Here is a 17,168-nt window from a genome sequence, read left to right as displayed (position 1 = left end):
TACAGTTTCAGTGCTAAAAGAAAATGAAGGAGATCACTGCCAATTGCAGTGTCTCTGTATCAGCAGCTTATTTAAACCATATAAACCTTCACAGGCTACTGTGTAGTGTCTGTAATTGGTCAGTCTATGTCTTTAACTCTGCTGTCTACGACCGTCGACTGTCAGTGGAGCTCAACCAACACCAAGCCGTCTTTCTGTTAAGTTCACTACTCTGCAGTCATTTATATTTGAAATCTTCTGAAATGTGACACAAATACTGTTTTAAATTTTTGTTTTTTAAATTTTAAACATTCTTTTTTTTTCACATTTTTGAAGATAAATACTTCAATGACTACTTTGCTTATTGGCTGAATCTTTTGAAACTTGCTACAACTATTCATTGGGCAAGTCTATACAAAATACTGCAAATGAATTTTAGATTTCTTCTTACAATTTTTTACTTTTTCAAGAAATACTGTAGATTGATGTCTAGCTTCAATCACTACCCCTCCCTTGATATTATTGACAATCTATCAATTTTTGAGCATGCTGACCCTGTTTTATTTTGAGCTAAATTGATAGAAATATGTTAGCATTGCTGCCTCACAGGAAGAAGGTTCTGGATTTGATCTGGGACTTTTCTGTGTGGAGTTTGCATGTTCTTCCCATGTCTGCATGGGTTCTCTCCCACAGTCCAAAGACATGCAGTCTGTGGGGTTAGGTTATTTGGTGATTCTAAATCTTTTTATGTATTTGATCTGCATCTACTTTTATGTTTCCTTTTTGCCACTGATGAACTGAAAAGCTTGTCAGGGTTATTCCTGTATAGCTCTTACATTATAAAACCATAAAGGTCATAATGTTGTAACATAACGTGTGTGTGTGTGTGTGTGTGTGTGTGTGTGTGTGTGTGTGTGTGTGTGTTACATTGCATGTGTGCCACCTGCACTGCTAAAGCAACAGACCAAGCCTCAGAGGAGTGGCCTGACTACAGCAGTCTCTAAACAGCTAATTATTACCCAGTGGCTACAATGAGTAAGACTCGTGGGATGTTCTTCCATTTACCTCTGTAATTAGGGGGTATGAAACTAATCTGATGGCTACTTTAAGAGATGAAACTGTTGACAGCGATAAGGTGGTCAACAGGTCATTAAGTTCTTTGCCCTTAGAGAGCAATTAAAGTTCAGCTTAGTATTAACTGTCACAAACATGACCTTTAGAGAGTACCTTTCAACAACAACAATTAAAAAAAGTGTCCATGATGTTGCTTTTCTGTTTGCATGCCTCATTAAAACTAGTGCTGATACAAGTGTATCAAAAGTTTAATGAATCAAGTTATCATTTGTTGTACTAATGATAATATAATAATGCACAGGTCTTAATGTAACAACCAAGAATAGATGAGAATAAGGCTTATAAGTTAAATATAGACTTTAAACAATTATCTTGCCAAAATCTGTATCAGATTATTTGGTTAGTGTAGAATTCAAAGGTCTTTGTGCTACAATTTCTTTGTTTTCACACAAGGATCATTCAGATGTATTAATATTAACATGATCAAATTTTTAAAATAGCATTAAAGCTACACAGTTTAAGTGCTATGCTATGGAACTACCATTTCATGCTTCAATAACACTGTTAAGTTTACTAATAACATAGATGTGGGCCTATAATTAGGTCCATAAGTTTTTAACCAATTACATTTTGTCCATTTTTTCTTTGTTTTCTTTGTTTTTTGTTTGTTTGTTTTGCCATTTCCCCCTGTACACCACCTCTGTAGATTTAAAAAAAAAAACAAGATGTATAAAGATGTGATCGAAGTGCAGACTTTCAATGGGTTTAATTAAAGCATTGATTATCAAGGAAGTAGAAGCATTTTGTTTTATACAGTCCCCCCATTTTAAAGTTTCTGAAAAAACTAATATAATTTTAAATATATGAAATGGATGAACTTTTTGCAGTCAATGACTGCCTAAAGTGTAGAACCCATGGACATCACCAAATGCTGAATTTCCTTTCTTGATATGCTCTGCTGGGCCTTTTCTGCAGCTGCCTTCAGTTGATGCTTGTCTTTCTCTGTCTTCAAATATTCTAAGTATCCTGTCTTTTGTCTTCAGTGCCTGAACATGATAATTTGTTAGGTCAAGATCAGGTGACTCACTTTACCATTTCTTTGCCACAAGAAACTCATGTTGTTTTCGCAGTCTGCTGTGGGAAGTTTTAAGTTTAGGCTGAATGCCTTAAAAAAATTTTCAATAACTTAATTAATCAAATATCCAAAAATGAAAACAGCACTCCAGAAGCACAAACAACAATGAAAAACATTAGGGTTGGGAAGGTCTGTTTGAACCATTTCTAAACAACTGCAGAGTCCACATTGTAAGACCCACTTTTTAAGAAGTTTAGTCTAAAGTTTGGACAAACTTTATTACTCATTTCTAGCTGTTGTATAATTAAAGCACAATGTATAAAGATTTGTGAATATGTATCTGACAAGTTGTTAATGTTGTTCCTTTTAATATAACGAATGACGTCAGGTGGTGGAAAAGAATGGAGGGCTGCAATAGGCATGGGAGCATACAGTTTTTCTATCGTGTGATTATGTTGTGATAAATCCTAAATGTTTGGACACTGAACTATATCTACTGTCATACATGTCAGGATTGAGTTACTGTGCAAGGAGCTCAGAAGTGGCATGGATGTGTCCTTGATCCAGCACACCTGAAACAAATGGTTGAATTACTGCATACTGAGGAGGTAATTCAAGCCCCCAGAAAATTGTAGCTCTTACAGACCCATCTCATTACTTAATGTAGATTTGAAAATATTGTCCAAAATTCTGGCAACACGTTTGGAAAATATTTTACCTTTTGTAATAAAGGCGGACCAAAGAGGCTTTATTAGGGGCCGCAACTCCTGTAATAATTTCAGACGTCTTTTAAATGTAGTTCAGTTGTGTCAGCAGTGGAGAGTGGATGGTATTGTGGTCTCTCTAGATGCAGAAAAGGCGTTCGACTGTGTCGAGTGGCCGTACTTGTTCTATACTCTGCATCAATTTGGGTTGGGTCCTAATTTTATTAGATGGGTTAAAGTTCGTTATAATTGCCCTTTAGCAGCAGTTATTACAAATGGGCTTAGGTCTAAAAATTTTAAGGTTGGAAGGGGAAACAGGCAGGGCTGTCCCCTTTCACCCTTATTATTCACCCTTGCAATTGAACCGCTGGCTGAAGCAATTCGGGGGGACCCTTCCGTATTTGGAATTAATACTGATCGGGAGGCCCACAAAATTTCTTTATATGCTGATGATGTTTTGTTATTTCTTTCCAGACCAGCTATTTCAGTTTGCAGAGTCATCACAATTATTAATCAGTTTGGCTCATTCTCTGGATATAAAATAAACTTTTCGAAATCCGAGGCCATGCCCTTGGGTAAACAACCTTATATTCCCAGCCTTCCCTTTAAGTGGTCTCCTACAGAATTTAAATATCTTGGTATATTTATTACACCCTGCTTCAGTCAGATGTTCAGAGCAAACTTTATTCCACTATTTGACAAAATCAAGTTAGATCTTGAACGTTGGAACTGCCTCCCCATATCCTGGTTAGGTAGAATTTCACTCCTTAAAATGACTATTCTCCCGCGCTTGCTTTATCCAATTAAAATGATTCCTATCCTGTTCACTCAGAAGTGGATTCAAAAACTTAAAGGCTGGTTTAGTTCCTTTATTTGGAGCAAAACAAGGGCCTTCATAAAAATGTCAACACTACAGCTTCCAAGACACAGGGGAGGTTTGTACTTTCCAGATCTCAAAAAATATCAACTGTGCTCTCTCCTTTTATATACTCGAGAGTGGCTATCTGGAAATCCATCCACAGTCTGGCTGGATATAGAGGCCTCACTATGTTGCTGCCCTCTTAAAAATCTGCTTTTTCTTAAAACTATGAAAATGATCAATAAATGCTGTAATAATCCAATTACTGTTAATACAGTCCAGGCTTGGAGAGCAGCTCAACATATTGAGGGGAGATCTGGGAAAACATCTCCCTTTACCCCCCTTGTCCATAACCCTGATCTTGTTCCAGGTATGCTGGATGCAGGTTTTGGGGAATGGGTGGTTAAATGTATTTCCTCTTTTGGTTGTCTCTTCAAAGAGGGGACTCTCATGTCATTTAATCAAATTGTAGAAGCCTTTGGAATAGGAAAAAATAATCTTTTCCGCTTTTTTCAGATAAGAGATTTTGTTAAAAAAGAAACAACTTTACTTGAGGACACTGAGATCTCGGTCATTGAAAAGCTGTTCTTTGGAACGCAGGAAGTGTCACTAAGTATGTGTTACAAAACATTAAAATGTCATAAGTCTGATTCATTAATAACTCTGGCTCAGACCTGGGGAAAGGAACTGGATACCGAGATTACAGAAGAAATGTGGAGTAGTATTTGGAACTCTGCCAGGAAAATTTCTATTTGTAATCGTTCCTGGGCTTTACAACTTAAATTACTGCATAGAGCGCACTTGGCCCCAAACCGTGTGTCTAAGTTTAAACCAGGTTCTTCTCCACAGTGCCCTAAATGTAAAATACAGGAAGGTAGTCTCATACACTGTTTCTGGTCATGTCCAAAGATCCAAGAATACTGGGAATCCATTCTGGTCGAAATTAGGAAAATTTTTAAAATTAACATCAGTCTCGATCCAGTGTCTTTTCTCCTCGGTCTACCGAGTAAATATATTAAGAACAAAGATAAGAGTAAGTTGTATAACATTTTAACTTACTGTGCTCGGAAGAATATTTTACTGCAATGGATTTCGAACAAGTCGCCTACTGTTTTTGGGTGGAGGAAGCTTATTTTGGAATACATTCCACTTGACTTTTTAACATGCCTTGTTCACTCCAAGACTGATATCTTTGGGTGTGTATGGAAACCCTTTCTGGACTATATTGAAGAACATGTATCTACCATCTTGTCTTGAGCATTTATTACCTCTTAAGGTTTGGACTCAAATCAGAGGATGAGAAAGATCTCATGGATTTAAAAATGATGGGAAATATGCAAGCTGCCGTTTTTTTTTTTTTTTTTGTTTGTTTGTTTTTATTTATTTATTTATTAATTATTATTATTATTTTTTTTTTTAAATCTATTTATGTTTCTATAGAATGCATTGTTGAGCTTTTGGGTTGTATTTTTTTTTTTTTTAAAGAAATGGAAAATTAATAAATATATTTAAAAGAGGAGGTAATTCAACCATTTGACTGAGGTGTGTTGAAGCAGAGACACATCTAAAACCTGCAGGACACCAGCCCTCGAGGCCTGGAGTTTGAGACCCCTGCTTTAAAGTGAGTGAAATTAAGTACTAACTGGATTCGATTGCTAGCTGCTCCGAGTTTTCCACATATGTTACCTTGCCTTGCCAAGAGCCACTGAAGTCTCTGTGTACTGGGAAGTTGTGATGCACATGCCTTTTGTGAAAAATTGCACGGACTTATTGGAGTCAGAAGAGGAGTATTAGCTCAAATAACGGGTAATAAGAGAGCAATAGAGAGTTTGATGAGTGATGCTGGCAATCAACAGAAGGTGCAGGAGTTCATGGATGAGAATTTATTTCCTCTTGTTATGAAGTTTGAAGACCTCACTAGGCAAGTAGGAGAGCTTCTAGCTGAAGAAGAAAAGGATGCTGATCGAAATACTTGGGTTGAGCCTAAGATGTTGACTATCAAACAGTGTAAAGAAGTAAAATGGATGGATTCTGTGAATGAAAGCAAAATAAGCAAAGATGATAAACCAGCTGATGATAGTGGTGTGAGGGAAGCAGATGTACTAAATAATGAAGTGGGCCCTGAAGGTGCATCTCAGATAGGGACTGGCACTATCAAAGCAGGCAAAAAAGGGAGTTCTATTGGACATTTATCTGTCATGTCTACCAGATCATCAGTTTGTGTTACTGAAGAAGCAAAGTTTGCTGGACTAATGGAACGTGCTGTGGTTTGACAAAAGAAACAGCAACTTGAAATGGAAGAAGCACGCATTAAAACTAAACTAAAAAGGCTGGCTTTAGAAGCTGCTGTTGCAGAAAACATAGCTCAAGTAAAAATATGAAAGGAGTTTGAAATATCAAATGATGTATGAACAGCAATATCCATTCATATTTGTCAGAACGGAGACCTCATCTGATTTCCAAGAGACCAGGGCATGGAGCTAAGTGTGCCTTTAGGTCACTGCACTTGACAGATACACAAGTTGAAAGGCCAAGATACACAGACAGAATTGAGAGGCAACAGAGTGATAGAAACAGCAATGACATTTGCAAGTAATGCAGAAGCAAAACATGATCACAGAGATGTTGATGAATCAACAGAAGCAGACTCAGCTGCCAATTAAAGATGTTTCACTTTTCAAGAGGAATACCTACAGGTCCCTAAGGAGAGCCTTTGAGCAAGCCATTGAGCAGAGAACTGATAATGATCCTGACAAGTTTTAATACTTGCAGCAGTTCACTTTAGAACAGATTAAAGAAAGCAAAAAGACTGCTTCAGAAACATTATGGAGATGCACTATGTTGAAGTGGCCGTAGATCAGAGAGAGTGACTGTTGCAACACAATGGAAGATGTGGAGTTTATGGAGGAAATGGATAACCCCACAAACAGTGGTGTTCAAATTGTCATACAAAATGAGGGAAAGATGGTGCAATGTAGCATTTGAAACCAAAGAAAACAAAGGACACAGAACAAGATTTGCTAACCGTGTTAGGTTCACTGATCGTCAAGCAAAAATAGCTTTAGATCCGCTCTATGGAGAACTCCAAGACAATTGCAGCTCTCTATCTGAGAAAAGTGGAGAAAAGGGGAAATACAGCAAAGGTGGAATTAAAGGAAACAGCTTTGCAACATGCGTGTCAATGCAAAGGAAAAGTGCAGAAGTAAAACCAAGGCCAGTTAACCTTCTGAAGACAGTTAATGACTTTGAAACACCATGTCTTTTCTGCCAAAAAAGTCACACGTTTTCACCAATTTTAAAGAGCTAACTCACAAAAAGCATGTTGAATTTTTAAAGACAAATGGGCTGTGCTTTGGTTGCTTAACACAAGGTCATCTTAGCAAGACTTGAAAAAAAGAATGGTGTGCAAACAGTGCTCACAGAGACATCCAGACAACCTTCCTGTGGCTATGGAAACTGATACATTTGCGTCTATGAATAATGACAACACTAAATGAAGAGCCCTCTGTAGCACAGGCATCTATTTTACAGGAAATAGTTGGGTAGACTGGCGCTGGAGAAGCACAATGTCTGTATCTATTGTGCCAGTGAAGGTGAGATCCTGTAATGGTGGAAGAGCTATAGAGACATATTCTTCTATCTGTACCAAGGATCTTTGCAAGAAACTGAATGGGAAAAGAAAGCCAACACAGATTTTGTTGAGCACAATGAGGCAAGAAGAACTTGGTGACCACGTATTTCTCAGATCTGGAAATACGTGGTCTGAGAACACTTACCCTGGAACAGCTGATGGCTGCAGAAAGAGAAATCATGCAGTATAGCCAGCATCAATGGTTCTTTGAAGAAATGAAGGCCCTTTGTAGTAATCTGCCCGTCAGGAAAACCAGTCCACTATACAAGCTTGATCCTAGTTTGCAAGAGGGCATCATGCAAAGAGCTGAAGAAACACCACTACACAAGATCATCAGTTCAAACAATTGTACTTAAGAACAAGTTACTGGAATGTGTCACCACTCTACCAAGGTCTTTAAGAAGATCTAAACTGTCACCCACAGATAAGAGGAAATTGGATAGGATGTTCAAGAACAACCCAGGACTCACCAAGGCCCAATCTTGCCATGAACTGAAAACTGCTGGAACACCAGCATCACTGTTAACAATGAAGCCAGTTTTACATCACCATGGGCTTAGGAGGTGCCGACCAAGAAAGAGGGCCCTAGTCAAAAATCAACACATTCAAACATGACTGAAATTTGTGGCTGCCCATATGGTCAAGGCAAATGCCTTCTGGAGAAAAGTTTTGGGTCAGATGAGACAAATATTTATTTATAGTTGTTTTGATATTTAGTTATTTTACCTCAATGAAAAGGGGTATGTTTGGATGAGTGAAGGTGAGGCTTTCAAACCTCAGAAAAAATTGTACCCACTGTGAAGCACTGTGGTGGTAGAAGAGCTGTTTTGCTGGAAGTGGTACTGGTACACTGCACAAAGTGGAAATATAAAGAAGTAGGACTACCTCCAAATTTTTCAAATTCACCTCAACTCAACAGCTAGATGATTGAAATTTGCACACACTTCCAACAGGATAATGATCCAAAACACACATCAGACCTGGTTTTGGGATGGATAAAGTAGCCTAACATAAAGCTTCTACAAATTCTGAACTCTACCAATTCTGCCAAGAAAAGTGGTCATATATCTAGCCAGAATTTTGCCAAAAGCTAATTATTACCAGAAGTATCTTGTCAATGTGCAACTTGCTAAGGAACATTTAACCAAATATTAGTGGGGGTGTATACAGACTGCTCAAGAAAATGAAGGATCAAAAACTGTGCTTAAGATTAAGATTAAGATTAAGATAGTGTTTATTTGTCACATGCACAGTTATACACAGTACAATGCACAGTGAAATGTATTTTGTACCTGCAACCATATATACACACACATATAAATAAGAAGAATAAAAATAAAAAAAAAAGTAATTCACACTATACACTATACTCTATATACTATACACTATACACACTTTTATAAATTATAATATTTACATTGTGCAATAATGGTCCAGTTAGGGCTCAGAGTTGAGCAGACGGATGGCTTGTGGGTAAAAACTCTTCTTCAACCTTTCAGTCTTAGTCCTCAGGCAGCGGTAACGCCGGCCTGATGGGAGCAGGGAGAAGAGAGAGTGTCCGGGGTGGCTGGGCTGTTTTAGGATCTTCATGGCCCTCAGCCTGCACTGCTTGGTGTAAATGTCCTGCAGGTTGGGGAGGGTGGTTCTGATGGTCCGTTCAGCTGAACGAACCACCCTTTTTAGGGCCATGAAGTCCTGCTTGGTGCAGTTTCCCATCCAGGTGGTGATGCTCCCACGCATGATGCTCTCGATGGTGCAGGTGTAAAAGTTCCTGAGCACCTTGAGTGGGAGCTTGAAGTCTCTCAGCCGCCTGAGGAGGTAGAGACGCTGTCTGGCCTTCTTCACAGTGATGTTTATGTGATGAGTCCAGGACAGGTCCTGTGAGATGGTCACTCCCAGGTATTTGAAGGTGTCCACTCTTTCCACCTCAGCACCACTGATGACAAGTGGATGGTAGTCCCTCTGCTGCTTCCTGCTGAAGTCCACGATCAGTTCCTTCGTTTTGCTGACGTTGAGCAGGAGGTGGTTCTCCTGGCACCAGTTCTCCAGGCGGGAGACCTCTCTCCTGTAGGCTGTCTCCTCATTGTGAGAGATTAGTCCCACAACAGCAGTGTCGTCAGCAAACTTGATGATGACGTTGGACTCTGACGTGGCCTCGCAGTCATGGGTGTACAGTGAGTACAGCAGAGGGCTGAGCACACAGCCTTGGGGGGATCCAGTGTTGAGGGTGAGGGAAGATGAGGTGAGGTGACCCACTCGTACCACCTGTGGTCTGCTGGTCAGGAAGCTGTGAACCCACCTGCACAGGGATGGGCCCAGGCCCAGGTCTAGCAGCTTAGAGACCAGCCTGGAGGGAACTATGGTGTTGAATGCTGAGCTGTAATCTACAAACAGCACTCTCACATAGTTCCCCTTACCAGTGTCTATGTGTGAAAGGGTCTTGTGGAGGAGGAAGGATATGGCGTCATCTGTGGATCTGTCTGGCCGGTATGCAAACTGTAGTGGGTCGAGGGTGGTGGGCAGTGAGGAGGTGATGAATGTCTTGATGAGTCTCTCAAAACACTTCATCACCACAGAGGTGAGTGCTATGGGCCTGAAGTCATTGGGGCTGCTGGGGTGTGGTTTCTTTGGGACAGGGACTATGATGGACTTTTTAAAGCAGGTGGGAATCACACACAGTTTCAGTGAGAGGTTGAATATCAGTGTAAACACAGGTGCCAGCTGGTCAGCGCAGGTCTTAAGGACACGTCCACTAATACCGTCTGGTCCAGCCGCTTTCCTGGTGTTTACACGTCTAAACGCCCTCCTCACGTCGCGCTCCGTCACAGTGAGTGTCTCCGCCCCTCCGGCCGGGAGCGCAGCGGGCTGTCGGCTTCCCGACTCAAAGCGCGCAAAGAAGAATGTTGAGTTCATCAGCCAGAGAAGCGTCGGCACTCACCGGGTGTGTGTGTGGTGCTTTGTAGTCCGTGATGGTGCGTAGTCCCTGCCACAGTCCCCTGGAGTCAGACTGTTGTAGTTGCTGTTCCAGTCTGCGGCCGTAGCGATGTTTAGCCTCTTTCACCGCTCTGCGGACGTTGTATGATGCAACCTTGTAGTCCTCCATGTTTCCAGAGGCGAGGCTGGAGTTGTAGGCAACGGTGCGGGACCTCAGGGCGTCGCGGACAGATTTATCCACTCACGGCTTCTGGTTGGGAAAAGTCCTGATGGTCCTCCTAAGTGAAGTGTCATCAACAACTTTCCCAATAAATCCCACAACAGTTTCCGTAAACTCCTCGATGTCTCCGCCCGCGCTGCTGCGAAACATGTCCCAGTCGGTTGAATCCAACGCACCCTGCAGAGCGGCCTCTGCTTGATATCTATACTGACATGACTAGGTAATTGGTTAGTAATGAAATAATGCCACATTGTTTGATGGAAAGGAAAATTATTAATTTACAGAGAGATGAATTCAAAAGATACAGACTAATAGATTTGCCAAATAAAGGGACTCAGTAGCTTGCATAACCCCTGTGTATTTGCATGCATGCCTGAGAACCTTGGAACATTCTCCTAACGAGATGAAGGATGGTGTTCTTGTCTCCTCACAGATCTGGACAAAGGCAGTACTGACCTCCTGGACAGTATGAAGTGCAACCTGGAAACGTCAGATGGACCTAAACATGTCCCAGAAGTTTTCTGGTGGATTTAGGTCAGGCAAGAGTCATTTTGTCTCCTCCTCTCCTCTGAGTTGTTTCAGAATTTTTTGCTCCATCCATCCATCCATCCATCCATCCATCTGGGCATTTGGGCTGCTTGTAACTGCAATCTCATTCTTTCAATCACAATGGCAGTAAATAGACAAGTTCTTACATAGTGCTTTTCTACTTGATCACTCAAAGCACTTTATACAACATGTTTACATTCACCCATTGACTCACATTCATACAAGCACTTTTTCTGCTTTAAGGTTTTCTATTGGATTTCGGTCAGGTGAATGTGGGGACCAGCCCATGGTACCAGTTCTTTCATCCTCTAGGACTGCCACAACTGCCTGCATACTCTCGCCACCTTTGTCACGTACCAGGAGAAACCAAGGACTGGATCAGCATAGGGTCTGACAATGGGGGCAAAGATTTTATCCTGACACCTAATGTCAGTCAGGGTACCGTTATCTAGCATGTAGAAGTCTGTGCATCTCAACTTGGATATGCCTCTCAGCATAATGTTCTCCACAGCTTCTCAAGACCTTTCATGTCTGTCACATGTGAACCTGCTCTCATGTGTGAAAAGCACAAGGTGTCAGCGGTGGACCTGCCAACTCTGGTATTCTATGGTTAATGTTAATCAGGTTCCACAGTGACCACTTGAGAATGCGGGGTCCTCAGACCACCCATATGAAGTGTGTTTCTGTTCCTAATTATTTGGTCAGAGACATTTGTGTTTATTTATTTATCTGTACTTCTGTCAGAACTATTTTGTACAATATTGAAATTTCTGTCAATAAGTAGCTTTAAATATAACCGTTGATGTGTGAGTTTCTCTGAATCCTATAATAAATAATCACCTACAGCTTCACACAGCTGACAGAAAAGACAAGAGCGATCTATACATTTCAGCACGTGGTGCAGTCACACTATCGTCATTAACACAGATAGCTTGAGATTTAATGGTAAACAGTGTTTTATGTTTGTCTACATATAATACAGGTCAGCTATAATAAGAGAAAGCCAGAACAATCAAACTACACTGAAACACTACTAAACATACCTCACACTCCGACACTTTTGAATCACTTATTTGCACTGCTTTGGGCAAAATGCTGGTCATTACTGAAATTAAATTAATTCATTATTAATAGATCCCATGCAGAACCTGCCTCTCCCATCTTTGCATTTTTGCAATTGTGGGCTCTTGGTAATCTAGGGATTAGCAAAATGGGCCCTAATAATACAAACACAAAATAAGTAAGGGATTAAGTGAATTCAATAGACATAATATGTTATTACTCTTAACATTTAATGCTAGTGAATAGTGGATGGGATAAATATATCATAAAACACTGATTTCAAGGGTTAACCACCAACTCATCCTTTTTTTCTTTCACATCACTTTAATTGGCACAAACCTGTTTCAGATCTCCTCCTCCCCGCAGGATGAACCTCATAAAAACCTTCCACAGACTCATTCAGAGAGTCAGTGTATGTATTTGATTGGTGAAGGTACTCAAGATAAATTTGAAGCTCAGATATTTTGGTTATGCTGTTAATCAGTTTTATAATTAAAAATGTATTTTTTCACAACAGTGAATGAGGAGTTAAATGTTACCTATATAACTCTTGATGGGTATGTTGACGTCATCAAGTACAGATATCTTTATTTTTTTATTATGTTTACGTTATATATTCTAATAATCTGCAGTAATTCTATTATTGTGTATCTCATTTGTATTCATAAAAACCTTCATGAGCCTATGTACATTTTCATTGCAGCTTTGCTATTGAACTGTGTTCTTTACAGTACAATTATTTACCCAAAACTTCTGATTGACTTTTTATCTGAAAAACAAGTCACATCATATTCAGCCTGTCTCTTTCAGTTTTTTATGTTTTACACTCTAGGCAGTTCAGAGTTTTTTCTCTTAGCAGCCATGGCCTATGACAGATATGTGGCTATATGCAAACCTCTGCAATATCCAACCATCATGAGCAAAACCAATGTGAGTATTTTCCTGGTCATAGCTTGGCTGGTTCCTTCTTGCCATATTGCAGTCCAAGCAATTGGGAGTGCTGAAGCTAAACTGTGTGACTTTAACTTAAAAGGAATATTTTGTAATAATGCAGTTTACACTCTTCAGTGTGAAAGGTCAAGATTAATTACTGTATTTGGAGTTGTTGCTTTATTAGATCTTGTAATATTTCCTATGCTTTTCATAGTTTTCACATATATGAACATTTTTATAGTCTCTTATCAAAGTTGTAAAGAAATTAGGAAGAAAGCTGCAGAGACCTGTTTACCCCACCTGTTAGTTTTAATCAGCTTCTCCTGTTTAAGTATCTATGATGTCAGTATAGCTCGAGTGGAATCTGATTTTCCAAAAACTGCACGTTTAATAATGACTTTACAAATAGTGCTCTATCATCCTTTGTTTAATCCATTTATTTATGGGCTCAACATGAAGGAAATTTCTAAACACCTAAAGAGATTGCTTTCTCAGGCCAAAATCATTTCATGCATTAACACTGAATGCTAAGGTGCAGTACTTTGTTCTGTAATCTGTTTGCTACACTTACTAAAAACAATAGCGTGCAAGTTAAAAAAAGTAAAACATAAAAATTAACTTTCATCTTTTTTAAAGCAAACTGCAACTTCATTTATAAGAAGATGAAAGGATAAAAGATATTATTTGCTGTGGATTCATTAATAAAGTGCTTGATAAGACAGATATTCTAAATGTATTTTGTACTTAATCTGCTGTAAAAGTCACAAATTTTGTTGTGAGCTTTTATTCAGTTGTCTTTCAGGCTCGCGCACCGTCCTATCAGGAGCCTCATGCTTTCAACTTCTCACTCGCAGAGTTACATCTGCTGGGTCAGGTCTGGAGTTGCGGGCCTCCGAGATCCGGGTGGGGAGGGAGTTGGAGAGCATTTGTAGGAAATTGAAAAAACATTGTCGTTAACTGAAATAAATAAAAACTAAAATTAAAAGGAAAAAACGATAATGAACTAAAACTGTATTGTGAGTTTAAAAACTAACTAAAATTGTAGATAAAATGACCTTCCTTTTCTTGTTTGTCATTTTATTTAAAAGCCTTGTGGACTGATCATTTTCCGCTCTCCGAGTTTAAGCTGGGAGCGCCGTCGGGCAGCTGTGTGCGTGCGTACGTGCGCCCACCGCGCTGGTCCTCAAAGTAATGGCAGCGGTCTGCTGAGAAAGCGGCAGAGTCCCATATGGAGTTTCTTTGAGTCCGATAATACAGATAGAAGAGCGTCTTGTTGTGAATGATGAAAAATGTATGGAACACGTCTCAGTGAGGACTACTCGTCGCTGCCACGATGAACCTGTTCCGTCCTTGTGCGTTTTCTCACTTTATCAGTGAGAGAATAACAATCAGGAACAATCAATATAAGGACTCACAAATGTCAGCAAATTCCTGGAGGGAGACTGCTGAAACTGTCGGAATGGACGCGACGGAATGAAGAAAGTGAACAAACAGGGACAAATATGTTTGCAGCCAAAAAACTGAGCACAAAGAGCGAGGACCAAAAGAAGTCCCAGCCAGCACCGCATATAAAACACCTGCACACGACCGTAAGGTAATGAACACACACAATCCAGCTACACAAGCAGAAATGTGACATGAGGTCGGCCACATATCCAGCAGCTAACCAAGCTAGCTCCAAAGACGAAGCTGTTGTTAATCTGCTGCACTGACGCTGAACTTTATTGTAGAGTTTATTGTAGAATTTATTGAGTTTGGGAGTTCATGTTTTTCTTTGTTTCTCCCTGTTGATGTTCATGTGTGTCCTTAATATTACACACGTTTAGCACGCAATGCTGCTGTCTGTGAACAGTTGGTTGTTGAATAAATGTATTTATACGGTATCTTTTGTTGAGTATTTATTACACAGTAGTCACTCTTGTACCTTGAACCTTCCACATGACAAAGTATGAAAAACTAAAACTAATACTGAAATTAACGAAACTAAACTAAAACTAAGCAATAAACCAAAAATGAAAACTAATAAAAACGAGCAAAACCACTCTGAAAACTAATTAAAACTAACTGAATTAGAAAAAAAAAAGTAAAAACTAACTGAAACTAAACGATAATGTAAAATTCAAAACTATTATAACCCTGCCCTGAACCCGACACTTCCAGGATCATGCAGCCAGTGGTTACTGGCCTTGTCATCCTTGAACGCAGCCACACCAACTCCCTGCACTCTGCACCTCATCCAGCGCTCGAACTCTCACTGTCGCCACGGGGGGGTGGTGACCTCTTTGAGCTCTGAAGGGGCAGGAATCAAAGTGACTTTGGGGAGGCCACCCACTATCCTCCTGGCCTTGTTCCAGGCTTTCAGGATATCACTGTGGGGGACCAGGGCCTGGATCACTTTCCTCCTTCAACTGTTCTCTGAATGGAAAAGCTTAATTAGCCGTCGCCCTTGTGTTATAGGGATTAGGGCTGACAGTTTACTGATCCCAAGGCCTCCATCCCTGTGTTGGGAGTACAGGAGGCTGTCCGGCTTTTCTGTTTCCTACTACGCCGCAACAGATAGTCCAAGATCACCAGGTTCTGGGAACAGCCAGGAGAACGCGTAACCCAGTGTTTTTCAGAGATCGTCAGGTGTGCCGTGGGAAATTATCCAGTTTCACCTAATATGCCACGAGTGTCTGTGCTGTAGTAGTGACTGGAGCATAAACATGTAATACTCTTCTATATCACTAGACTAGATAGCAGCAGGTAGCGAATTGCATTGTACATTGAGACAAGAGAATTAAGCCATACGGAACGACTCGCCGCGGGTCGACTCAACTCGCCGCGATTTGACGGCATCTCCATTAGAATCAGGAACACTTTGCTGGTCCTTTGTCCGTACTCACTCACCCGAGGTTCTAAGTGATCCGAGGCGATACAAAAATGTGACGCGGAGGACAGCATGCCACTGATTGGCCAGGGAGTGTGGTCACTAGCGGAGGCATGAAAGCGACTCCTTCACCACAATCATTTTTAAAACCCCACAGCAAGAAACTGGAGGCACGCAAAGCACTGGTTGAATGCCCAGACCGACAGATTGCAGCGGTAGTTTTGCAACATGAGAGCCATCTGAAACACACACACAGCATACATATTATAACCCTATACTGCTGGGTGATCGCCGCTACTAGCCGAATAGCTGGATAGCACAGAGCCTGAGGCGGCTGATCAAAGGAACTTTGAGTTACTGTAATAACATGACTGTCCTATCGTAAAAATTCAAACAGTTTCTGAAAGCTGAGAAACTGCACTTCACAACCAACATAGGGTATTCCTGTGTTAGTGTGTTGGCTGGTGGTGTGCCTCGTGATTTTTTCAATGAAAGAAATGTACCTCGGCTCAAAAAAGGTTGAAAAACACCCCTTCTGCCCCAGGTGTAGTTCACACATATCCGATAACCGACTGTTGAGGACACTGGAGAAGGCTCAAAAGAGAGCGGAACAAATGGCAATTGGCCGCCAATTATGGATGTAACGCAGCTTGGCTAACAGAAACGACTTAGGGATCAGGGTCGTTCAGCTCTTCTTGAGACACTTGGGCAGCTTGCTGTTGTATAAGATAGCATTGAATAGCTCAGCAAGCTTGACCCCTTCGGGGTCCCATGCCAGAATCAATCCACGTGTGAGCCCATCCGGGCCTGGGGAGGACCCTGGCAGGATTTTAGTTATTGCCCATTTTGCCTGTGCTGGGGTGAAGGGACCACCGAAGTTATCATTATCATCCAACGGCAACTGGCCGAAGGCACCCAGCGATATGAACCTCTCTTCATTCTCCCACACGCCCTTGTACGCCATAACGATCGCTTCAGGTTCAATATTGCATGCCACGTGGTCCCTTCCATCGAGAATCATACGAGCCGCCCCACGCCTGTCCCTCCGATACCGTCTCTGCAGCCATCGGTACGCTTGTACCTTAGACCACTTAACCCTGGACACCACTCGCCAGGCCTGGATCTTGGGAAATCGAGACAACGACCGGATAACCTTCCACAGCTTTTCGCTGACAACCTTAGGGCTGGTCCCAAGGGGAAACAGGACTGGGTCTTGTCCCCCCGCCCTTATGGAGTCAGCAATTCTCTCCTTGAGTATGGCAACCGACATGACTGCCGG

At 41.0% G+C, this 17,168-nt stretch overlaps 1 protein-coding gene across 1 annotated transcript; it reads left to right on the top strand.

Moving 5' to 3' along the window:
* Window positions 1–12,609: 12,609 nt before the first annotated feature.
* On the top strand, window positions 12,610–13,551 carry LOC115800983 (olfactory receptor 6N2-like). Its single transcript, XM_030758653.1, has one exon. The coding sequence runs from the start codon at window positions 12,688–12,690 to the stop codon at window positions 13,549–13,551; it is 864 nt and encodes a 287-aa protein (XP_030614513.1). The 5' UTR covers window positions 12,610–12,687.
* The last annotated feature ends 3,617 nt before the right edge of the window (window positions 13,552–17,168 follow it).

This window comes from Archocentrus centrarchus, chromosome 21 (genome assembly GCF_007364275.1).
Source record: "Archocentrus centrarchus isolate MPI-CPG fArcCen1 chromosome 21, fArcCen1, whole genome shotgun sequence".
Taxonomy (NCBI): domain Eukaryota; kingdom Metazoa; phylum Chordata; class Actinopteri; order Cichliformes; family Cichlidae; genus Archocentrus; species Archocentrus centrarchus.
The sequence above is the reverse complement of the archived record's forward strand: the minus strand, read 5'-3'. Positions and strand labels throughout refer to the sequence as shown.

What these genes read in the sequence shown, in the direction of transcription:
- LOC115800983 (XM_030758653.1), top strand. Translation starts at nt 12,688, where the DNA reads ATGTTTACGTTATATATTCTAATAATCTGCAGTAATTCTATTATTGTG.